At 35.9% G+C, this 27,033-nt stretch overlaps 1 protein-coding gene across 2 annotated transcripts in view; it reads right to left on the reverse strand.

The window, feature by feature from the left end:
* Positions 1-26,788, reverse strand: part of LOC135704326 (cGMP-dependent 3',5'-cyclic phosphodiesterase-like) — a 171,514-nt gene extending 144,726 nt beyond the window's left edge. Inside the window, exons 1-2 of one of the 2 annotated variants that reach the window (XM_065225760.1) lie at positions 26,255-26,788; positions 17,413-17,879 (exon numbers count right to left, since the gene is read on the reverse strand). In XM_065225760.1, the coding sequence (XP_065081832.1) occupies positions 17,413-17,769 (357 nt within the window). In that variant the 5' untranslated portion in view covers positions 17,770-17,879; positions 26,255-26,788. Of the gene's footprint in view, positions 1-17,412; positions 17,885-26,254 lie in introns of both variants that reach the window. The other variant, XM_065225758.1, reaches the window with a different exon arrangement.
* Between the last annotated feature and the right edge of the window lie 245 nt (positions 26,789-27,033).

The raw sequence follows: 27,033 nt of genomic DNA on the forward strand, positions 1-27,033 counted from the left end.
ACTGGAATCCGCCCAACAAACAATTCAAAGTCACAAATAAGCATATATGAATATATGCTGTACAAAAGTGTACAATGCTGAATAAAAAGAGTTGTCGAATTATGTGCTGAAAAAGCTCATTGTTCCACTGTTTGCTCTGATCTGATTAATTTACTTATTAAAAGCTGTAAAAGTGTTAAATGTCTTCCCAATTCAACGCCAGAAGTACGATCTAATAACAAACTGAATAAGTGTAATTTGTACATACATTTACACTTTAATTCGACTGTTTTCAATTGATTGAATAACATGCTTTATTAGACGTCTAATAAATGTTCTCCAGCTCATTGTTCATTGCATTACTTTACAATATTGCTGAATAACGGTGAATACAGTCAGCATAATAGCTCTTATACCACTATGCGTCCATGTTGTAATCACATGATTTGTAAATGCTTTATAAACGACTTATTAGATTAATTATTCGACAATACTGATTCAGTCTTACAACAAGGCGAAATCAGTAGAGTAGTGGTTACCGTTTCCGCTTTCCAATTAGAAGGTCGTGAGTTCAATCCCAAGCTCAACCCTTTTTTATTATTTGTGTAGAACATAATTAATTTAAATAGTAATCATCGATCACATGACTAACGATAATGAATGCATTGATCTAGTTTAAAATATAACCGAGCATCCCTTCTTTCGACTTGGAGATGTGAAGAGGCAACATTGGTCTCATTTAAAACAACGATGAATGAATTAATCATCCCCACAGGGCCTTGAAGGAGCTAGAGTTGCGATAGGGAGTGCTGATAGGTGTTTACTTTCATGCAAGCTTTTATAGATTATTGAGTTGCCCATATGATGAATTCTAGGATAGCTCAGATGACAAGGCAAGCGGCTGGTGATCGGAAGGTACATGGTTCGATTCCCATACATCGGCATGTATAAGTAATTAATAAATTTTCTAATATCACGTCAGAAATATTGAAATACAATACAATACAATACACAAACACACACACCCTTCCCTTGTCCCTGTCTGTCCTCTTATTTTCGGGTTAATTTTCCCACAGTTGAATAATCGTTTAATAAATGTATAATAATGTCTAATTAAACGTTACTTCACATGAGAATCAAACGTATACAGAGCATCACTGTTTTTAGGAAGCAGTGATGTCTAATAAACGCTGAATAATCAATAAATTTATCGTATAAACTCTGTTACAACTCTCATATAAGTCGAATAAAAGCTTCTCGACATACCTTATAACACCAGTAGTTCAATGTTGTGGTTGAATAAATTCTCCAGATTTGTGTGAACAAATCCTGAACAGAAGTTATTATTAAAAATAGTACAAGTACTATTAAGCATGCAGTTGAATAAAAATGGCCAAGAAGTCGTTTCTTCAATAGACGATTGTTTGTAGGGCGGAAACTTCCCTAAAATATGGAAAAACTCGTTTTTAGTGCCTATCTTTAAATCGGGTAAAAAATCCGACATACGTAATTATCGTGGTATAGCTATTATCTCTTGCATTCCGAAACTTTTCGAGGCGTTTAAAGGCCTTCTTTAAAGGCCGTTCAACAACTACGAATTTGATCGAATTAATTAATTATTCCTTGAATGCAATGGATAACGGAAACCATGTAGAAGTGTTGTATACAGATTTCAGCAAAGCGTTTGATCGAATTGACATACCCATGCTTCTTTTTAAACTTCAAAAAATGGGAATTCATTACGCACTCCTCAAGTGGCTTGAATCATATTTAACTGACCGTCATCAAATAGTAAAATACAAAGGAAAGATATCAAATCCCGTTGACGTCACTTCAGGAGTTCCTCAAGGCTCCCATTTAGGACCACTTTTATTTATTCTCTTCGTCAATGACATATCTTTCATTATTAAGAAAATGAAAGTTTTAATATATGCTGACGACATTAAACTTTTTTTGGAAATAAAAGATGCCAAAGACATCATCACATTCAAAGAGGAAATTCAAATATTCCATACTTGGTGTCAAAAAAGCCTGCTACAATTAAATATAAAAAAATGTAACTCCATTACCATTAGTAGAAGACAAAAGCTACCCGATATAACAGTCACTTTAGGAAACCAGATCGTAGAAAAGCGTGATAGAGTCAGGGATCTAGGTGTTATTTTGGACTCAAAACTTACTTTCACCGATCATTATAACACAATTATTAACACACTGAAAATGTATTTTCGTTATTTCTCTGAAAACCGTTTCGTAAAAATGAATATCGTGCATACAACACATCTTTCATAAATGGTACGAAACATTCGTTTTTCCTGTCATCTGGCGCAATGTCAATATTACGCCTTATTCGTATAATATACAAATACATCTTCGTACAATCAAACCAACAACTCCGCTTATTGTCTCCTAAAGTGCTGATTGTGTGTTGGAGATGGGATATTTTTTTTAGAAATATTGTCGGTTTGACCAATACATGCAAGCTACCACAATAAATCATCGCGGTGGTTTTATGTTAGAGAAAAAAAAATACATGCAAGCAGCAGAAAAAGCAAGAGAAATCGAAGTACCGCTCCATGAGTGCTTCTTATTTGCCTTTAGCTTTACCTCTTCTCATAGCACAGGTAGAGCGATGGATAAAGCACAGATCTAATGATCGCAAGGTGCATGAGTCGAGTCCTGTCTGAAGTCTAATTTTATTTTTTTGTCATTTATTCCTTCCAATGATGAAGTTATTTTTAACCATCCTCACTAACACACTCCACATTTTTCTGTTTCCACAACCAACACTTGTGGACCGCTGGTTGGGTGTAGCGATAGCGAGTGTGGCAGTTCTAACGAAACTAGCTTCATACAATGTACAAATCCATTTCGTTGCAGAAAACAACGAATAAATTCATAGAACAAACGAGCGATTTCGTTGTATAAACGAAATTTTATTTTCAGTGCAGAGCTAACGTTTCTGCTATAACTTTCACGATCCGTATACGATTAAAACATTGTACATTGCTTATGTAAGATCGATATTAGAATATTGCAGCATAGTTTGGTCACCTTTTTCAATCACACACGAAGAAAGAATAGAGTCCGTTCAAAAGCAGTTTCTATTGTATGCACTCCGCAAGTTAGGTTGGACTGTATTTCTTCTGCCATCTTACACAGCTCGGTGTATGCTCATAAATATCCAAACATTAAAAAAGCGTCGTGAATTTGCTATGATTTCTTTCGTAAACGATATCGTATCACATCGCATTGATTCAATAGAACTATTGTCATCCTTAAATGTAAATACACCATCTAGGCATTTACGAAATAGAAATATATTTGCTACAAATCGTCATCGTACGAATTATGCCAAATTTGGACCCTTGAACCAAATGATGGATACATATAATAAGCACTGCGATAACATTGACTTTACAATGACAAAAAACAAATTAAAACAATATTTTAATTCGTCGCATAACGTCAACTAGAAGTAATGTTTTAACTTGTTCTTAAGAAATATTATAAAAAATATAAACAAAGACAAAATTGTAAAAATAGCACTTAAGACAACAATTGTAAAACGGTCTACACTGTTTGACGACAAATAAATAAATATTTCAAGTTTGTTGCTTATATCATATTTGTCTTTTGCCTTCAACCTAGTGTTCTTTGAAGCACTCCCACTTTCTATGCCCAAGGAAGTCAATGAATTTTCCAACCCGAAAAATTAATAGACCGGACGGGAATCAAACCCAGCCGCCTCCAGGTTAGACTTGCTTCGTAGTAACGCCTTTACAGACTGAGTTAAGCGTTTGTAGCTTTAAAAAAAACAATGTATCATCTTCAGTTACTTATTTTCTTGGTAGTATGAATGCTGAGTATTTAGTGAACATAATAACACACCCTTACATTATGAGATTCTATTGAATAAAAGTGGCATAGCTTTACTGAAACTTTATTTTAAAAACATTTATGCATTTTCATTTGAAATGCAAACTAACTTGACAATGATTAACATCCAAATCCTAATAAAAAATAGGGTGCATAAAACAAATTAACATACAATAAACACAATTTAAGGTTTTCAACATTGCAAATAATTTTTCTTAGGAGTATTTCGAAAGCGTTTTAAGGAAATTATTAAGGCTATTCCAAAGAAAATTCCAAGGGAATTGAATTCTTAATTCCAAGAATAGTTTCAACAAAATTGCGAGGAAAATTTCTAAGAAATTCTGTGAAGTATTCCAATGAGGTCTTATGACAAATGGCCGAATGGAATAATGGCCGAATGTACGAATGGCCGAAACGATGAATGACTTAATGGACAACTGGCCGAATGCACGAGACTCCAAGGATTGCTTTTATGAAATAAAAAAAATCTACGGTTTTAAAAATTCATGCTGTCATATTAACTCTTCAATGTCCACATTTTTTTTTTGATTCTACATACTTTCTTTCGGGCTTCAAGGCAATATGGAGTTATGTATTTTTATTTGATATTAATAATACAATAACTCAAACAAGGAAACATCTCTTTCATTTTCATTTTCATTTTTCATTTTGCAGCGCAGGGTGGGGCAGTAAAAGCGCAAGTCAATCCAAGGCCGATAGTAAAGGAGGGGTAATGGCTGACTCGCCACATGCAGGCTACATGATCGCCATGGGAAGGGATAATGATTAGATTGAGGTTGGTTGGTTAGATATTTTTTTTTGGATTGAGGTGGCCACGATGCTACAAAATGATATGGAATGTGTAAGCTGGAACTAGTTTGAAATTTGTATGAGTTATTTAGAATTCGTTACTGAGAGTTCTGCTCTGCTTTGAATCAGAACACTGGATTCCGTATGTATTGTTTCAAGATAGTTATGGAAAAAAAATGCTGCGACGTGAGCGCGTAGATACATCCGCGTAGTAAACCGATTGAATAAGTAAATCCGTTTCGAACGAAATATCAAAATTATGTAAGTTACGAAAACTGTGCGAGACAACCGTCAATTATCATTTAAAGAGTGCCACAAAAATAAATGTGATAGTTTACCCGAGCAAAGTAAAATATCAAATTGATAACAAGTTCTATTACCCGGTTATCACTTTTTGATAACTGAATATGTTATCATTCTGGTTGAATTAACAGCCAACATAACAAAAATGATAACAAAAAATTGCTCGTTGGATATCACAAAAATAACTAATTTTGTTATCATTAATAATATCTTGATAACAAATTCTGTATGCCATACAAATTTATTCCATAAATTTCAAATCATGTTATCATTTTGATCTTAAAGCCATACGCTGATAACTGAAATATGATTAGGGATTAATAGCACTATTTTTATTGTTTCAATGCGAATAATATTATAATATGCATCGTTAATAAATATATAGTGTTTTTTCCAGGATAACAACTGATAACAAAATTGATCAAGACTGATAACTAAATAAGTTATGCGATAACAACTGAAAACAAAATGATATCTGGGATAACAAGACTTGTTATCTATATGATATCGGGTTGTTATTCTACTTTGCTCGGGTATGGTTTCCTCCCTAGATATTCTACTTATTTTCCTATTGAGCTTTGTTTCAATTTAGTTATTTTACCGCACGTGTCAATCATTTCATAATTTCGCGACCTTACCGAACTATATAAGCTAAAAAAAAACTTTTGGTAAGCTCTACCGAATTGCGAATCACTTCTGCGTAAGCTCCGTAGACGTAGGCGCGTTGATTCCGACAGTCGCGAGAAGATAAACATGCATCAATACAACATAAGGAAAGATCTATTTTTCAGTCACGTAGGATATAGTTCATAGATTAACATTGACAGTTGTTTACAAATGTAAGTACTTGAACACTAAGAAATAAGTTAACTCAAATAATTAAACCGTATATATCAGAGATTTCGCGTTTTGAGAGAATAATATAGTAATCGAGTACAATGAACTCTTGGAAAAACAATACCTACAAAAGATTAAAAGTTATTAATTGTCACATACCTCTACTTTTACTTATTTCCTAAACTATTCCTCTCCTTGTTAATGCTGTTTGTTATTGGTCTGCTTGCGTTTTCTTATTGAAGTTCAAGACTGAATTGAAAATTTATTATATAACTCTCTAAGCGGACGGCATCCTATTTTTTTTAATCTACCTAATGTTATTAGACTTTCTGAATTTTCTTATTTAAGTTCATTTGATGAATATGATATCTCATTAGTCTAATTTAATAAATTATTGAAATCTCTAATTCACCTAATCAATCACTTGTGATTTATTTATTTATTATATCTTAGTTCGACCCAGGTGACACCTTCAAGTGACTAAAATGCTTCATTTTGAAGTTAGTTTCCTAGCTGATTTTAAATTATATAGGGTATATGCTCCAACTACGCTCATACGTTTCCACTATGTCGTCCCACAAAATTACGTATGGATATATCACAATAGAAGCACGCCACAGTGGAAATCCCGAGCCATAGTTCAAACATTTATCCCAAATCAAAATGAAGCACATATAAGATTAGTTACAATACCATGTACAAAAATGATGTTCAACATTGATCCCTGAGTAATACCTCAATGAAAACAACAATGAAAGCTTGTCACGCAAGTAGAAGGAGCACCGTTGGGCACTTTCTGAAATATTACAATAGTACAATTCCCTTGCAAACCCAAATAAATCTATCTGCGTAAAAATAAATAAAATAAGAGTGATTTGCGGCAAAACCCGCCAGTATCACACCCAACGTCAGTGCCTATACGTAAGCGTACTACGACGCGGCTCTCAAATAAAGGAGTAACAAGTGTGATACTATAACTGCTAGACTAGATCTTTGGTTCTCTCATGCAGTGGTTTATCAGAGAGGGGAAGCTTAGTAATCCCCATTGCCTACCCATGGCGCCATTCTATCGCGGCATGAGCCAACAACGCCGGCCATAAACCTACCATCTCCAACACTCCACTAGCATGAAATTAAGCCCGCCCACCAACAGCAAGATGCAAAAACTAGCCAAGGGGAGGGAACTTAAACAAGAAAACATCTCTTTAAAAATATTATATCGAAAACGCTAAAAATCACTACAAAATAATATTTCGGAAGAACAGCTCATGTTTAAAAAAAACTAATAATCAAAAAAACGGAAAAATACAGCTGTGTTCGAAAAATAGTAGCGCATGCCGATTTTCATACAAAATGGTCAACTTTGACATGATGTAACTTTGTTAACTTATGATCAATTCAGCTGAAAAGTTCGCCAAAGATCTACAAATATGTTCAATTTTACGATTACAAAATATTAAATTTTTGGAAGCACCTGCCGGAAAGTGAGACACCAAGTAAAGTTGTTCAAAATAATAGCAGTACTAATAATTTTCATTTCAACTTAAAATGGAGATTTTAAATTCTACTATTCTATTCTCAAAACTCTAACAATCCCCACCTAATTGAAAAATGTACATAATAGTTTAAAATGTTAAAAAATATTTACAGCTCGTAAATTTTCAAATAAAAATTTATTTTAAATCACAATCTAATTCTCTACAAGTTGAGAAGGTGACTTGGGTTGCAGAAATTATGACCAAATGTTGGAACAAATTAGCAAGTATACAACTTGCTTGCTTATCAACCGAAGTGTTTGATTTGAAGAAATTTGAATAAATATAAATAGGAATAACATAACAAACACTGTGACGAAATTACACATTATAAAATGGTCATTAATGTAAGATATGATTTATCATACTTTTTGCCGATGTTAAAACAGTGTGTGCTACAAATGATGGCGGGAATTACAATGAAAGATTGCAATTTTATTAGAATGTTATCGGAATAATTATTAGATATTGTTTTAATAAAGTGCAAAAAATAAACGCCATTTTGACCACTTATCATTTTTCTTGCGTCTGTCTCTTCATTCGATGGTAATTGCAAGCAACCACGTGGTTGATTTAGTTTAGACCACAAAGTTTGATCAATGTTCAACAGTTTACTACTAATACAAACAATTATAGATTTTAAACCAAACGAATCTGAATGAAATGGTGCAATGAAAATTGAAATCTCAAGTTATCAGCCTGATCCCCGACACTACTTTTTCCACTTTATTATTTTCTATAGATATAGAGTGCGATATTCTTGTGCTCATTTCGCAATGTACATTAAACATTATCATTGTGTCGAAATTGACACAAAAAATAAATAACGCAAGAACAAACGATTATTTTTACTTCTGTCTCACGGCACCTCGAAAATAGAAAAGTAAATCGTGTTTTGTTTAAGCACAGCGTGACTGTATTTGTATTTTTATTATTATCTCTTGATTTGAGACACGATAACGGCCACTATTGACATTACTTATAAGCAAGTATTCAACTTGCTTGCCTTTCAACCGAAGTGTTTGATTTCACGAAATATGAATAAATATAAATAGGAATATCATAACAAACACTGTGACGAAATGATACGTAATAAAATGTAAATAAATAAATAATGTAAGATGATATGATTTATCATAAATGTTTGCTATTCAGAAGTTAGAAAAAAGGACATGAATGAGCATTGGGAAAACTATTTGAAATAGTTTTACAATTTAAGCGGCGCCGGTGGTGTAGTGATAAGCGTAGCTGCCTCTCACTCCAAAGGCCCTTGGTTCAATCCCAGTCGACGCCATAGAAATTTGCTGAGGCATTGGTCCCCGGTGCGTGAGTTGTTGGGTCGATGGTAGGGTCCAGGCGTAAGAAACTGTCGGTACATTTGGTACTGAGTACGGAAAACAAGATCAACGGAAAACAAAGCAAGAAAAAAAGTTTTACAATTTACTACTTAAAAAAAACTAATTTCATAATATAGAGTGGAAAATTAAACTTTTTCAATTTAGCAATCAAACCTTCATGCCAAACGCTGTCGAATGCTTTTTCTATGTCTAGAATAACAACTCCAGTTGAGCAGCCTTCAGATTTGTTTGAACGAATTAAATTGGTGTAACAAGTGTAAAATGTCTCTATTAAAAAAATCATTCTATTTAAAATTATCTTTTCAAAAAGTTTACTTATTGAAAAAAAGCAAACTTATTGGACGGCAGCTTCGGCTGGATTTTTATCCGGCATCAAAATTGGAATAACTTTTACATTTTTCCATTTATCAGGAAAGTATGCCAAATGGAAACATCTGTTAAATAATTTTAACCAAGAAAGACAAAGTACTCTCTGGGAGTTGTTTGATGAGGATTTTGAAAATTCTATCATCACCTGGAGCTTTCATATTATGAAACTTTTTAGCTATAGATCTTACTTCGTCCAAATCAGTCCCCCAGGAATCATCAAACATATTTTCCCGAGAGACAATCCCGAGCAACCTGATTCTCAATAGGACAAGTAAGACCCAAACTGAAATTATGGGAGCTATCGAATTGCTTAGCATGTTTCTGAGCATTTTTCCGAATTTGTGATCAAAGTTTTCCACCTTCTTTAAGCGCTGGAATAGGCTTTTGGGTTTTTTTTTTAATTTTTGTGAGTTTCCAAAAGGGTTTGGAACTCGGGTCTAATTTAGAAACATTATTTTCAAAAGTTTTGTTCCTCAGGGCAGAAAATCGCTTTTTAATTTGTTTTTGCAAATCCCGCCAGATAACTTTCATGGCAGGATCGCGTGTTCTTTGATATTGTCTCCTACGGACATTTTTAAGACGGATAAAGAGCTGAAGATCGTCGTCTATTATAATTGAATCGAATTTAACCTCGCATTTTGGTACTGAGGCAGCTCTTGCTTCAACTATAGAAGTAGTCAGAGATTCAAGAGCATAATTAACATCATCTTTGGTTTGCAAAGGAATGTTTGGATCAAAGCTATGTTCCATAAATGTTAGATATTGCTCCCAATCAGCTCTATGGTAATTGAAAGTAGAGCTGTTGGTATTAGACATTATTTTATGGGGTATTTCGAAAGTTACTGGAAGGTGATCAGAACCGAAGTCAGTATGGGTAACCAATTGGCTACAAAGTTGACATTAATCAGTTAAGACCAAATCAATAGTTGAAGGATTTATTGCTGAAAAAAGCATGTTGGGCTGTTTGGATATTGAATAGTGTAATAACCTGCAGAACAATCATCACACATAATATTACCATTGGAATTGCTCTGAGCATTATTCCATGAGCGGTGTTTTGCATTAAAATCATAATGAAGAATTTAGACCTATGAGGGTAAGTTTCTGAAGGTCACCCTTGAGAAAATTCTTTTGCTCAAATTTTGTTTCAACAGAAACTCCCAAAGTTTCAAAAAATTTGATTTCAAATGAAGAAAGAATTTTGTGTTTGATACATCTATGAACAATAAAGATGGCAACACCACCACAAGCTCCATCAAGACGATCATTTCCATAAATGAAATAATTTACGTCCCTTTTAACCTTATGGTCAGGTTTAAAGGACGTTTCAGTTATTACGGCAATATTCAGGTTATGAACTCTCAAAAAGTAAAATTATCATGTTTAAGAGATCGAGCATTCCAATTTAAAATTTTTAATGATTTAACATCCATTACTGAATTTTAAAGTCATGACGATATTGTTCGCAAATTTTACCCCAGTTTGAATAGCATCAAACATTGAGTTAGATTTAAGCATATCAGTAATCATGTCAATTGATGATTTCTGTAAAAATTCCATTTTAATAGCAGTAATGCTTCCTAAGCCAAAATTATTAAAATTTCCGATAGAATTATGTTGGCTAGTATTTTGATTTCTACCCGTTGCAAAAGCATTTACTTCATTTACTCGCTAAACTTTGTTAGCTGCGAGGAGAGCTGGTATAGATGAAAAATTTGAAGCAGAGGTGATATTTGTACCTACGGGTACGAATGTAGAATTTGTTCCTTGCTGACCGTTGTTAACAGCAGAGGAATTTGTACCTGTTCGGAACGTGGAGCGTTTCCTACCTGTCACTTAGAACGAGATTGTAGGATCGCTTTGCGAGTCTTACATTCCCAAAAATTGGATTTGTGGTTTTCACCACAATTTGAACATTTAAATTTCTTAGGATCTTCCTTCACAGGACATTCGTCCTTTGCGTGAGAGGAAGCACCACAATTCATGCATTTAGCTGGCATGTAGCAATTTTTAGTTCCATGACCCCATCCCCGGCACTTACGGCACTGGGTGAGGTTTTGGAAATTTCCTCCACTCTTCCTGAAGTGTTCCCACTTCATTCGGACATGGAGCATAAGGCTAGCTTTTTCCAAGGCCTTAAGGTTGTTTAGTTCACTAGATTTGAAGTGAACTAAATAAAAATCATTAGAAATCCCGTTGCGCGAATCGCCAGGACGGGATTCCTTTTTCATTTTGATTACTTGGAGTGGCACAATTCCAAGTAATTTTAACAGTTCATTTTTGATCTGATCCAGGGTTTTACCACTGGGTAGTCCTTTCATGACAACCTTGAACACACGTTCAGTTTTGTTGTCGTAAGTAAAAAAATTGTGCTGCTTCTCAGTAAGATACAGACAGAGAGAAGACATTTAAATCCGCCCAAGGTTTCAGCCAATACACGGCATTCACCCCGACGTTCAATTTGTAGTGAAAACTTAACTTTCACGAAATTCAAAAGTTCCATGCGAAGAGCATGGAAATCGGAAGTGGTTATCACAAAAGGGGAAAATTTTTTGTTTCTTGGCATTAAGCCGGGAAAGCTTACTAGAATTTTTCCTGGATGATGGATCATTCTTATCATCCGTGAGTAAATCAAATTGATTGATCAAATTATTTTCATCAGAAGGGGGATCAAGAGTTTGTCCCTTTCTTTTGCGCTTAGGCGCCATGGCGGCAGTAAATTTTCATCCAAATCGACTTCCAAGCAGATTACTATAAGAATATGAAGGATCGAAGACGAATTTGCCAAATCGATATCCAAGCAGGATTACCTCGGGTAGGGTCCAAACAAGGATTGAAGAGGAATAAGAGTCAACTAAAAAGTGCTGTTTAAATTTGTTGTAGCTTTAGGTAGTAGTAACACTTCCTTCAGCAAAAAGCGAATAGATCCACACGGCAAGAGAGCACGACGCGGACTCGTATTTTTTGTCTTATTTTTAAACTTCTTGTGAGCATTATTTTTCAATGTAAAATTAGCACAGAAAACGATTTAAAATGTCTCAAATATTGTTTTCTGTGTAAAAATTACACAAAGAAGGATACTAGAAAAAAAATCAATTGATTTGACCAAAAGTTCTGGTTTTACGATTTCTGTTAATTTTAAAGTGTCCATACTTTTAAATATTTCAAAAGTTTGCATTTTACATGAACTTTATTAAAAAAAAAAATAAAAATTGAAGATTTACTTTTTGAGATATTTGAGTTTTTAGCATTCTTAAAATATCATGTATATTTTTCCCAAAAAAACTTTGTTTTGTGTACAACTTTGCCTAAAAAATTTCAAGATCCAAATGGCCGATTTTTTACATAAATGTGAACGATTGCTCATAACACACATTATGCAAAGTTTTAAGCAAATCAGATAAGATCATGTTTTCCCGAATCGTCATTTGGAGTGGAACTGCTCATGTTTTCTGCTAGATGTTTTAAAATTTAATTTATTTCTACATCGAATACCACATAAATTATAATTTAATGTTCTTTGATGACGAATCATTCAAGAATATAAAATATTACAATAAAATTGAATATAAACGGGCTTCTGGAATTCATTGACCAGCTCCAAAATGATCCACTATCTCAGGTACCGTCCTTGGTCCACTCTATTCTCTGCAGTTGCACGCCAACTGACAAATCGATTTTATTTTTTCCTCTCCGAATTCTCTGAAACTTTGCATAATTGTTTGCTAAGGGCAACGATCCATCTTGTGGTAGAAATTCGGCTATGCTGACTATCACCTAATTTTTCAATATGGCGTTTTGGATATTTTTCAATAAATCATAGCACGAAAACAACTCATCCGAAATAACGTCTGACACAAAATTGTAGGAAACTGAATTGCCTTATCAGACAAAAAATCACGAATTTTCAATAAAAATTAAAATAAAAAAACTGTTAAAAACTTCAGTAGCAAAAAAGTGCATTTTTAAGATTTTTAAACTTATTTTTATTTGAAAGTCTATCAAAAATACCATATTTTCTGAAATTAACATTTTAAAATTGACCAAAATCGTAAAACATCAAATTTTATAGTAAATTTAAAACACGCATTATTTCATTTTCATTTTCATTTTGCAGCGTTTGGTGGGGCAATGGGAGCGCAAGTCAATCCAAAGCCGAGGATAAAGGACGGGTAATGGCTGAATAGTCTATGCGGAACACTTGAACGCCATGAGAAAAGGAAGGGATTGAAGAGGCCGGTTATTGGGGGGTTTTGAGAAAACGACACATAGTGATGCTCAATGTAAAGAAACCGAAAGACCATCTCCCACTGATTCATCCTTTCACATATATACCAAATTGATATTTTAAAGCAATGATCAAAATAAACAGACAATACATGAAAAGGCTAGTTGCCAGTTGCTTTAAAGACTAGTTGCCTCCCTAAGCGGACCTTCCGCATCCTAACTCTTCTGTTAATCCACTTAATGCTACTAGGCTGTCTAAATGTTCTTATTTAAGTTCGTTTGATGATTATGATATCTCTACACGCAAACCAAAAATCTATTACAATGAATGTTAGTTCCGTTTCCTATCATCCTCTGTTCATGAACATCGCAACGAATGTTAGAAATTGACCATGCAGGCGATGTAATGGTTTTTTGTCTTTTTTATTTGTGTTCTATCCACGCTATACCAGTAAGCTTGTAGAACGACGCACATTGTAGAACATTGTAGAACGACGCACACACTTGCCTCGAATCTCTCCAGCAGAAAAAGCATACGAAGTGGAGTATGCGAGAAAATGAGCGCTTCATACTTGCTTTTAGGTTATCCTTATTCAGAAGCATGGAGAGAGCAGTGAAGAAAGCACAGGTCTAATAATCGCAACGTTCGTGGTTCGAGTCCAGTCGGCAGTCTGTTTCCTATTTTTTTCGACATAACTAATTTACCTCACTAATACACTCTACATTTTTCGGTCTCCAATTTTCTTGCATCGGACAGCAGCTAGGTATATCGCATCCTCGGTTCATGCGGTCTCCACTAACATCCTCTGATGATGAATCCCACATAATTGTAAGCAAATCTTACATCCCCCGGTTGGGTGTAGTCTAATTTAATAAATAATTGAAATCTTTAATCTACCTACCATGCTTTATTAAGTATCTGCACTTGTGAATGTAATCTAAAATTTAACGTGTTTTAAGTTATTTTTGACTTTGACCTATATTTAATATATATTAGTTCGTCCCAGGTGACACCTTCAAGTGACTAAAATGCTTCACTTTGAAGTTTCCTAGCTGATTTTTAAATTACATAGGGTATATGCTTCAACTACGCTCACACGTCTCCACTATATCACACCACAAAAATACGTATGGTTATGTCACAATAGAAGCACGCCACAGTGGAAATCCCGAGCCATAGTTCAAACACTTATCCCAAATCAAAATGAAGCACATATAAGATTAGTTGCAATACCATGTACAAAAATGGTGTTTAACATTGTTCCCTGAGTAATACCTCAATGAAAACAACAACGAAAGCTTGTCACGCAAGTAGAAGGAGCACTGTTGGGCACTTTCTGAAATATTTCAATAGTATAAATCTATCTGCGTAAAAATAAATAAAATAAGAGTGATTTGCGCCAAAACCCGCCAGTATCCAACATCAGTTACTATACAACGCGGCTTTCAAATAAAGGAGTAACAAGTGTGATACTATCACTTCAAGCTAGAACTTTGGTTCTCTTATGCAATGGTTCATCAGAGAGGGGAAGCTCAGTAATCCTCATCGCATGCTCATGACGCTATTCTGTTACGGCATGAGCCAACGATGCCGGACCTAAACCAACCATCTCCAACGCTCCACTATGAAGCATAAGATTAGGCCCGCCCACCAACAACCAGGTTAAAAAACTAGTCAAGGGGAGGGAATTTTAAACACGCATTATTTATGTAATTTATACATAGAATATGATTTTCAGGACTAAAAAAAACATGTTGTCGGCATGAAAAACAATAAAAATTATTTGTAAAAAAAAAATCAAATGTTTTTACTAAAAGTTTATGCTCTACTATTTTGGCCAATTAACTGGCCCACAAAAATAAAAGTTCTAATTTTCCACGGGCCTTTGATTTGTGCCTTTAGGTGAGAAAAGCATTCTCTGAAAGTTTTAGCTCATTTGGTTGTAGGATGAGCTGGCGCTTTTAATTTGAATTTTGTATGGGGATTTTGGATAAAATACATGAAAAAACGACAATCCTACACTCTATCGATAATAAAAAAGTTTCCTTATTCTACATTTGTTTGTTTTATTGAGATATTCGCTTTTGAATACATATGAGCATTTTGTAAATGGAAATTTAAACCAAATCTCCTATATGAACATTAAACCAAAAGCGCCATTCCGAGTAACGTCAAAAAGAGCTGAAACATTCAGAGAGTGGTTATCTCACAAACTGACACGGGACTGGATGTTGTCCTGTGGAAACTTTGAACTTTTATTATTACCACTGAAATCTAGTTGATACGTTGCAGAAGCTGCCTGTTAAGCTACAAGTGCTGAAATTCTGAGCTTAAAAGAGTTTGCTGAACCAGTTTTATGCACGAAAGAGTGAAGGAATGTTATTCCTCCATCATTTAAAAAAAAAATCCCCATATTAACTTTAAGCCAAAAGCGCCAGCTCGTGTTACATCCAAATGAACTGAAATTTTAAGAGAGTGGTTTTTTTCACCTAATGGCAAAAATCTGGAGGTTGACCCGTTGAAAAAACGATAAAAAATCTCCCATATAAATGTAGGCCAGTCTAATGTCCATTGTGTCCAATATTAGAAAAGTTAGGATTTTTGATAAGCTTTCTGATACACATAAGTTTAAAAATTATAGAAATTTACGTATTATATTATTGAAGTTTTAACAGTTTTTTATTTAATACGTCTTGCTATGCTTTTCATTTATCGACAAAAAAAGTGATTTTTGTCAGCATGTATTTTTTTCTGAAAAGGTAATCCAGTTTCCTACAACTTTGTCTCAGACGTCATTTCGATTGATTTCGATGAGACGTTTCCGTGCTGTGATTTATTGAAAAATATCAAATTCACCATTTTCAAACCTATTTGGCCTGGTACTCCTCTGAGTGCGTAGCTCAATAAGGTTGTTTGGGACGACCCCAGCATAACGGTTAATATCCATACCACTCACGCTAAAGTCACGAGTTCAAATCTCATCCCGGGCAAGTCACGAATCAAACAACAGAGTTCAAGTGACTATAATAATAATAATAAAAAAAAACAAGGTTGTTTTCACTCGTTTCGAAAAAGGCTTTCTAGATAACTCTCCATATGTAGTTCTTGAACGTTGTCACCGTCTGAAACATCCTCTGCTCGGGTCTCAAGTTCTTCTAATCGGTGTGTGATGAATCGCCGCCCGAGTTTCTCCTCTCGACGCTGGATCCACGCAATGCGTAGGCGGATCTCGCCGATTATAAGGTGATAGTCCGACGCGATTTATTCCGAACATCCGCCTCCATTTTCGACTGATGTGGATAATTTGATTTTCGGTATGTCCAACAGACGAGAACACGCGTGACCCGCTCATTAATAGTCCGTGTCCATTGATTTTTAACGCTACTTTGTAAATATACATAATCGACAATTTTAGTACCGTTTTTAATCACATGTTTATTGTGTTGCAAGCGTTTATTTAATGTTGCAAGCATAATATTTATTTTAAAAAAATGTCCTGATTAACGAACCGCCGGAATTGGTGAATTACGGTGTTACCGCGTATTAGGTATGAGGAAACTAGATGGCAAGATCACATTTTCTCCTTGATTTGTTTTCCGTCAACCTTGTTTTCCGTACTGAGTACCAATGCTACCGATGCCAGGGAGGCAGCTCCCACACCTGGACCCTACCTATCGACCCATCAACTCATGGACCGGGGATCAACGGCTTTACCGAAGGAAGGCGTGATCAGTGATTTTATGCCTCAAAAAATCCCGACGGCACTGACTGGGATTTAACCCAGACCCTGTCACACACACAGCAGATCACACTTAACAAACAAACAAAAACTTAAAACAATGAAAAACTTCTCGGAAAGACAGGGCAAAGCAACTATCTCAACAAAAAATCAATTTCTGCTGAGTTCTACGCTCGGTTAGTTGCATTAATAGACAGTGGTTCGGAGCATAAACAGCCGCATTCATAAAACTTAGGTCTGATAAATGTATATACGAGGACGAGGACACAGAGGGATTTAAATTATGAATAGAACATACTAATCCAAATAAAGAAGACCGCAAATCAACCTCATTCTATTTGCCTACACTCTACGTGAAATACGCTCAATACTTACATGTAAATTTATCTTCATCTGGAGCTCCAGCGAGTTGGTCGTAGTCGAAAGTGATTGAAACAGATTCAAGATAATTAACGGATCACATGGCTCATAACCGTCGCCTTCTGCCACCGATGGCACCGCGCATTCTGCGGCGGTGGAATTCAAATTCAAACCAGTTTCATCCGACGACATTTCTGCCATCACAGCACCTGCGGCTATCTTCGCCGTTGAACTTGACGCGGAAGAATTTGCCATCGGCAAATTGCCGCCACTATCAGCGTTGAGTGCGAGCTGCTCGACGTCACCTGAATCGGTATTGTTATCACCATCACCACCGTCACTGGGGAACACTTCATCCATTTGGGACGACATTCTCTTTTTATGATACTTTTTTTCTCTGTTGTTGTTATCACACCACAAACGGGTTTCTTCGGCTTTTCTTTTCTTATCATAAACAGCTACCCTCGCGATGCACTCGACGACTTTTCTGCATGAACGAACAACTTGCTTTACTTAACCGAATTTCAACGGCTTCTGTTATACAGGCGACGCCTGATGGGAATTATTCACTCTTCAAACAATAATATGAAAGGAAATATTCCACACAACGTTGAACCATGAGATCAAGAGTGCAAATTCTTAGTTGTAAGATAAAACAACAATCACAGTATTGTGTCGCCCGCTGTACAGCGCCGATGGATTTACGAGATGAATTTATTTCTAGCATGATTACCTACGGCCATTTTGTATGCAGAGAAAAAAAAACGATTGAGACTTCTTGCAGCTTGTTTTCAGAACAAACAAGGACAGCATTGTTATTGAGGTAACTGCGGTCCTTCATGCGGCTTAAAAGGTTTGTAACCGTCTCTCAATTAGTCATTAAAAACCAAGCATCGGTGTATTTTGTCAAATAAGAATACTGCTTGCATACAATCATCTTAATTTTCATCTTCGTTAAAACTGAAACTTAATGTTTGCCTTAAATTTAGTGTTAATTGCACAGTTTCTCAATTTTGGACAACCTGGAAGATTCCCAACGTATAAATACTCCCAAAAATCTATTGGAATTCTCATCGAAATGCCCTGTAACACTCCTAGGAGTACCCAAGGAATTGCCCTCAAAATCATCCTGGAATTGTCCTCAGAATCATCCTGAAACTCTCCAAGAAATTATCCTTAAAATCGCAAAGTTTTCTGTTCTTCAGTAATCTTTAAGTATGTTCCAAAAATATTCATCGAATTCTCTTCAGAATTTCCCTATGGATTTTCGTTAGAATTGAATGAAATGACTTAAACTCTTCTCGTAATTCTATTAAAATCTCTGTTGGGTCCCCTGGAGACTCATCAAAATCTGATTAAAAGTCTCATCGAAATCCCATTAGAATTATCCTAAGAATTTTCATGGAATCGTCATCAGAACCATCCGGGAATTGTCCCCAGAATTACCTTCGAAATCTGCTTAGAACCCCTTTGGAACTTCTGCTCATCGAGTGTATCTGCTAACACTACTGCGACCAGTAAATTGATCTATTGTAGTATATCCCGTGTCCTTAGTTTAGTACATGTCGCATTACTATTGAGAAATGATGAAGTATTATTCGATTTTTTTTTTACAGTTGCCACTCTTGCATTTATCGCAAGGATCCGACTCTAATTGAAAGTTCCCGCTATTTATACCCTTCGGAGTGTTGAAACACCCTCCAAAGGCGCGCCCCTTTGTCAGTCAAAATTGGATTCCTTAGCAACAAAATTAAGGTATGACACCGATAATGACCATGCATCAGAACCCTAGTCTTAACCACTTCAAACTAGGGAACAACGAATAGAAGATTAGGAATCACATAGATGAAGACAACTAACTCATTTTTTTCTTTGTTTCAAGATCATCCTCGGTAGAAAAAGCCGAGTCTTGTCACTATCAACAAGGCATAAAAAGTAACAAGGACTAAGATGTGTTCCGGATTACTGAAAAATCCTGTTCCCCTAGTTTGAAGTAGCAAGGACTAGAAATCGGTGGTAGATCTTACATCCCGTAACGTACCACGAAAAGGTGATCTACCCACGTTACGGGGCTGCTTCTAAGTATCCTGTTCCTAAATCTATAATCTACCATTCTCAGAATTACCTTGGATTTTTATGTCAGAACTCACCTGAGAATTGTCTTGTAATTCTGCTTAGAGTTATCTAGGAATTCTCCGAAATTTTTTTTTTTGAAAATTCGTCAGAACTCTCTAGGTATACAACAAAAAATTTCGTAGAATCCCCCTCAGAATTGATTTGGAATTATCCTGAAAATTATTAAGGAACTCCCTCAACTAACATTTTCAGCTTTATAAGCCATCTTTTCCAGCATTGCACAGTGGTCCAGAATGCAGATTTAGGTGGAAGGATATGTTTTGAGTCTGAAATTTAAACTTTAGAGTTAATGTGTATTCTACAAAGTTGTTCCTTATAGTTAGGCCCTCATTTTTTATGAAAATGAATTCTAGGGTGGTTCTTATTATCGTTGAAATCAAAAATCTATTTTTTTTTAAAGAAGTTAATGTATACATTCTTGGGCAAAGCTAGTTTCAAGAAACCTTGTTAAAAAAAACTTTTTTGTATCTCTTAAATTTACTGATTTAGAGCTATTTTCTTGAATTGAGTAAGGCTGTCTCAAAAATATACTGTTTTTTTACCAAACTTTTAACACAACCAACCACTCTTGATGAATAACATAAAAATCATAAGTGCTATTTCAACAACTAAAACAACCTGTACTCAGCTAATAGGCTGTGTTAGCGCTACTTTGGAAGCATTTTTAAAGTCATCTAGGTTTGTTTCGGCCAGGATGCGGCCCTACGTTGTGTTTTCAAGGCGGTGGAAGATTTCGTTTCAGAGCACACAATAAACTACAAACTTCACTTGGCGGCACTACAATATTACTTTTTATTGCCTCCGAGAGACATCCTGCCTGCTCGGGGTAGTACGTTTACTTAAAAACTATACATTAAATTTCATCTTTAAAAGCTAACACAGAACAATTACTATAATTTCAATTACAAAAAACCATTACAAAATGTAAGAAATAACATTGAATGGCATACATTTACAATACATGGTGGGGAGCGAAACGGTAGTTACTGTTCTTACAGTATGGCGGGCTTTACTACCATCTGACCGGGGGTATTGATTTCTGTTTGCTTGGCATATTCAAATGCAGTAGAGCCCGGCGCCGATGGTGCGATCGAACAAGGTTTATTTTTAGACTTTAGACTTAGACTATAATGGGATAGGTTAATCGATTTGCTTGGGACCAATAGGCTAGTCAAGCAGTGAGCCAATTTAAAATCGTTAGCTTCCAGCGGTTGGTTTTACCTCGAGTTTTACAGCTTTTACTCTGCTCCTTTGCAAAGCTGAACTTTACTGATACACGTGCACTATTATAAAGCCTCTACTCAGCTATATTGTTGTTGAGAGTCATGTAGATTTGTTTACGCCAGTTCAAAGTGTTGGCGTAGCGAAGTTCGTAGTGTCAAAGTTTGCCAATGCGGTCGTCTCGAGTTCGAGTTTGGGTTTCCGGAGCAGGGTAATAATTTGATGGTGTGCTTATAACTAGTTTCGATTAATTTGATTGGCAGCAAAATAAAATCAATAAATTCCTCCAACAAAAAAAGTAAACAATAACCCGGCTTCAAGATAATGCTGTGTAGTGATTATTGGATAATCGTGAAAAGGTTGAATAAGCGCTTTTGAAGTTCACACAGAACTAAACAGCAGAATGAAGTATGGAACACGCAAAAATTGGTCAATTTCAAATTGATGTATTTCTGCTTAAAATGCATAAAAAAAACCTGGAATGCTGCATTTGGAAGTTGAGTGTATACCCGAGCAAAGTCGGTTAACAAAATGAAATCAAAACTATATTGAAGTTTGAAGTTCCTATCATAATGAAAACTTATTTTGATTTCAATTGTCGCGAAATAAATCTGATATCATATTGTGCATTCAATGTGCAATCAAGAGTTTTTTTTTAAATTAAAGCAACTTAACTTCAAGTTTTGCTCTAACATCTTGTTGAAAATTTAATTTGTGTCGTTGAACTAACGATTATTGTTTATTTGGTCATTTCAGGTCATTCGTGACTTGTCCGGGTAAGATTTGAACTCAAGTCTTTCAGCGTGAGAAGTATTGATGCTAACCATTTACGCCTGGCCCGTATTCAGTTAAATATTATGAATGCAAAATCAGTAATCAAATTGATTTAATTGAAAGCAGCAGCAGCATTCGTTAGATTCAACAGTGTAATATTGTGCTTTCATTTTTGCTGTGTTAACCGTTAAGTCAACCAAAATGAGATCAACTGGAGTATTCAAAATAAGTTATATCATAACAGCAAGTTTTGATTTCAATTTGATCTCCAGCTTTGCTCGGGTATACAATGCTATGATGACTTTTCACCGTTTGCTCTCCAGTTTTCAAAATGACATCCAAGCAAGAGGAGCAGCGTGTTAAAATTTTGCGCGCGCAGCAAGAGAATCCGACGTTCTCACACGAAACTTATGTGAAGGCGAATTTCAAGCAGCTTCCGGGACAGGAGTATAAAACCGCATCAGGAAAAGGGAAATTGGCTGAAATTTTCAAACCCATCATACTATCGAAGTTCCCGAAAAAATATCTCGTCTGGTAGGCCATATGCACGTGTGGTCTAAAAAGCGGCATTTTTATTACTAAGAGAACCATCAATCAAGAGATCTTCGTCCAGGAGTGCCTGGAAAAGCGGCTGCTACCATTCCTAAAGCAACATAATAGACCTGTGATGTTCTGGCCGGACTTGGCGAGCTGCCACTATGGGAAAAAGGCAATCGAGTGGTACGATGCGAACAACGTGGTTGTGGTACCCAAAGACCACAACCCTCCCAACAGCCCAGAACTCCGCCCTATCGAACGGTATTGGGCCTTTGTTAAACGAAATCTAAAAAAACTAATAAATCTATGGAAAACGAGCAGCAGTTTACATCTAACTGGCGTTCGGCGGCAAATAAGATCGATGAGACCACTGTGCAGAATTTAATGGAGGGGTTAAGCGGAATGCACGGCAGTTCGGATTTGGCAAACCAAAAGAATAAACGAACAATTTTTCCTTTCAATATATGAATTGAACTACCAAAATAAAAATAAGAAGATGTTTGTGGTATGAATTTTGACTGGAAGAAACGATTTTTTTGTCGACCAATTTTTGTGCGTTCCAGTCTTTAGCAGCTGTATAGAAGCCCAAATGGATATGTAATAAGAGCCTGTCACAACCATCCCATCAGCCATAAGTTGATGACTAAGTTCGCTAGATTTGCTTCTATAGAGGTTGAGTAAATCTTACCTCATATCGTATAGCATTTAAATACAGCTTGAGGGTATATAAATGAAATGAGCAAAGCGTTTACATTGTGAAAACTGTTAATTGGTTTGGTTTTCTTTATTAGAAACTTCTGGTTCATCTCTGGGAGCCCCAGCAGGGGACTCCCTAAGTTGCAAAGTTTTTTAAAGCGGTTTGGGAGCCTGGAATAGACTTCCCCTGCGATATGGGGAGTTAAGAAGGGCCTTAAGAAGCCCCCAAAGTTTGTGTGGCCCTACAGAAGGGAGTGCCCTAAACTGTCTTTGCTGTCTATGCTGTCTACAGTCGTTTGGTATCCGTCGATATGGCCGGGTCATTTACCTTGGGATGTCCTTTTCGTTGCGTTTGTCGGTCGTGGTATATTTGAAAGTTCGGTTCGTATTCTTTGTGGATAGCAGTCATCGTGGTATGTGGTTCTATGCAGATTTTATATAGAAACCAGCGACCGCAGACTTCATGGAGGGGTCTACTGTCGGTTCAGTTCGATTAAATTGCATCGAAGAGGTCGGCTTATCGGAGGAAACATTCGAGGCCCGCAGTTCTGGCCGGGTCATCCGCTAAGGCATCCCGGATGCTTCCGGCAATGCCGTATAGTAGGCGTGGACCCTCATATAGAGATGGCAGATGGCATGTTCGAGAGGTTCACCTGCATTCGATGGTTCTTAGGACCCATTGTTAGTTGGGCTTGCTCAACACTTCCTAAATATGCTCCCACACTTTCCATGGAATTCCTTTACATTTCCCTTTGGAATTTCCTCGCAATTTATATTCATCCCTATAATTATGTATTTATTTATTCATTTTCTCATTATCAATTACGTGTAATTATCTCACGATAACCAATGAACAGATTATCAGAATTTTCCTTAGAACTATAATAAAAAAAAAACTTGGAGTTATTTTCAGAATTGTCTTAAATTTCTGATTAGAATTATCTTGGAATTCTCCTAAGAATAATTCTCCTCAGCATTTCCTAACTATACTCCCAATGTTCCCTAGGTATTTTTCGAAGAATACTACTTGGAATTTTCCTCAGGATTACCTTGAAAATTAACTCAAAACTACACTAGTGGAAATTAATTTAAGGACACCTAAAAACCATGGCTCACCAGAATCAGGGGAATTTTATATCATGTGTGTTTGGAAGCCACATTATCATGCTACAATATGAGCCTAAGAAAGAACCAATTGCATCATGTAGGTACGTAGGAGAAGTTTTCGAACATTACAAAAATCATTGGTTGATCAGCGATGATCACATAAGAGATACGGTGCGGTGAAAAATTACAAACTCCTTGTAATATTTTATATAATTCTGTAAAATAGAATCTTGCATTTACCAGCTGGGTTTTAGGTTCTTTTAAAATCTCCTTAAAATTCCTCTGAGATTCTTATTAAAATAATCTTTAAAAATTATTGATATTGACCCAAAATCATGGAAACAAAAATAATTCCAGAGCTTTGAAAATAAAATAAGGCCCACAATTTTTTCAAGCAATCTTGTATGAGTCTGAAATTTTTTTAATGTATTTAATTAATTTATTAATTCATAGCCTAAAAAACCGGAAATTTTCTAGAGGCAAAATGTTGATGATTTTTGCAGCCCGTAATCTTGAACAAAAAAATCTGAATCTATGCTCGAAAAATTTCAAGATTTTTTTCTAAAATAGTTTCTTATCCTCCAGAGTTAACCTTATGATACATTCAGCCCACTATTTCTGACTGCCTAACTAGATGAATGTTTTCCAAATTCGGAGACTTGGAAAACCTACTTGGAAAATTTGATGCAATGCTCTAGCTCAAATATTTTTTCATGATTCTTTGATTAAGGGCCGATTTCTTCAGCTCCGTTTAAATCTTAAACCAGGTTTACCCATATAGTTAAACCTGGTTTAAAGCATAACCACCGGTCCTGACATAAATGATAGTTAAATATCCCAAAAATCATGAATTCTGACAATGGAAATAAATTCTCCATCTAAGGTCATAAAAGCCTGAAGATTTTTTGAAATTGTAGATAGTTTGATGATTGTTGCTGTTTATGCTATGCTAATCATCCAACATTCCTATTAAGGACTTCATTTGTATTTTACAGTTGCTCTCTTCCATTCATTATTTTGATATCAAAAGTTTAAAAACAGACTGTACTCTAAAATCCCGTGCAATCAGCTAAAGCATACATTGAACAGGGTAGTAGGTACCATTCTTTTATATGGTAAGTGTAATAGTTTTTGACCCAAGTGGTTGTTTAACTGACCCTATCTTAATTTTCATATTTTTTCATTCTTTCTTTAATTTATTTCGACACAAGATTAAACAAATGTTTTGCCATATATCTACACGCAAACCCAAAATTTATTACAATGAATGTTAGTTCCATTTCCAATCATCCTCTGTTCATGTACATCGCAGCGAATGTTAGAAGTTGACCTTGCAGGCGATGTAATGGTTTTTTGCCTTTTTTTATTTCGTGTTCTGTCTGTGCTTTCACCTACACAAGCAAGCATTTGCCTTGATTTTTATGTATAACATGATAGAACGACGCACACACTTGCCTCGAATCTCTCCATCAAAAAAAGCATACGAAGTCAAGTGTGAGAGGAAATGAGCGCTTGTTGTTTGTTTTTAGGCTATCCATATTCAGAAGCATGGAGAGAGCAGTGGAGAAAGCACAGGTCTGAAAATCGCAACGTTCATTGTTCGAGTCCAGTCGGCAACCTTCTTCCTATTTTTTTCGACATAATTAATTTCACTCACTAATACACTCCACATTTTTTGGTCTCCAATTTTCTTGCATTGGACCGCAGCAAGATATATTGCATCCTCGGTTCATGCGGTCTCCACTTACATCCTCTGATGATGAATCCCACATAATTGTAAGCGAATCTTACATCCACCGGTTGGGTGTACACACGAAAATATTATGAAGATGTATTCCAAATTTTAGTAAGGCCCCAGGTCCAAAAACTAGAGCAATATCCAAATAATATATTTATCTTAATAAATATACCATTTGCGTTCAGTATTCCTTCTTCCCAAGATCAGGCAGCTAGGAATTGAAAAATAATACCAGCTAAACGTCCATCCGCAAACAACGGTACCTCTCTGTACATACGCTATTAGCAAATTAGCGTTATTGCTAAGGCGAAAACTTTTTTTTTTCAACTAAAATTTCAACATCACAAAGTGTCTGGCTTTCGAATCATTAAATCTCTTATAAAAGCTTTTTGCCTTAGTCAGGCCAAACAATGAATAACAATCATCTTAAATGCCTTAAAGAGCGATTAGAAGTTAAATATATGGGACACGAAGCTCGTAAATCCATAACTATGACACTGCGGCCGGCACGATGCTGTGTTTACGATGTGTGTATCACCATCATATTTCGAATCTTTCACTTGTTTGTTTTACTTGTTTAAATATACACTTTGTCTTCTTGTCAAGTCGCTTTTGTGTTTAAACCCTTTTCAAACGATTATTACTCACACTCGTTGTACTACGAACTTTTCTTCCACTCTCGTCTATCTCTTCTATCAAACGGTGATTATCTTTCTTTTATGATATCATCATACTACACCGCAAGAAGCACTAAACACTGAACACACAAGAAATTCACTCCATTTGCGTCACACAGGAGATTTTTGCTGACATCTCGTATGCGAGACGAGACACACGAACAAAAACACTGCGAAGAGCTTAAAAGCAGAATCATTTGATTTAATCACTTGGTACAACTTGCATCAGTAGACAATCACATTAATCCACGTCCTCTGCTACTGCTCACTCACTCACTGATAAGCGCCACGCGAATTGATCCAAAAAATACTTGACCGACCGACAGACGAAAATATATTCATAGCATCACACACTGAAAACAAAATTGCAAACACATCAGCATATCCCGCAGTGGTTAGTGACTGCTGGCTACTAGTGGCTACTTTTTAGGTATCTATATGGCGCAATCCGACGAAAACACGTATGCAAAAACACCAACCCTACAACCGGACGGAAGGCGATCTCTCGATTGAATGGTTTGTTTTGATACACGGCACTCTCTTTTTATCTTTTCGGTACAGATCGATTGCACAAATACCTACATACGGTTGCGAGTACGTCGCCGTCGCGGATGCTACGATATTATCAGAAAAAAACGGGAAGAACCGGGAGATGAAGATGTGGAGCTAAAAGAGAATACTACCAAGGCAACCGCCACCGACCGACGACGCCAACAACACGAGATTACAGGATGCTCTTTTGAATCTCCG

The sequence above is a fragment of the Ochlerotatus camptorhynchus genome, unplaced genomic scaffold (genome assembly GCF_037179485.1).
Source record: "Ochlerotatus camptorhynchus isolate MF236.1 unplaced genomic scaffold, CSIRO-AGI_Acam_v1.1 ptg000233l, whole genome shotgun sequence".
Lineage (NCBI taxonomy): Eukaryota > Metazoa > Arthropoda > Insecta > Diptera > Culicidae > Ochlerotatus > Ochlerotatus camptorhynchus.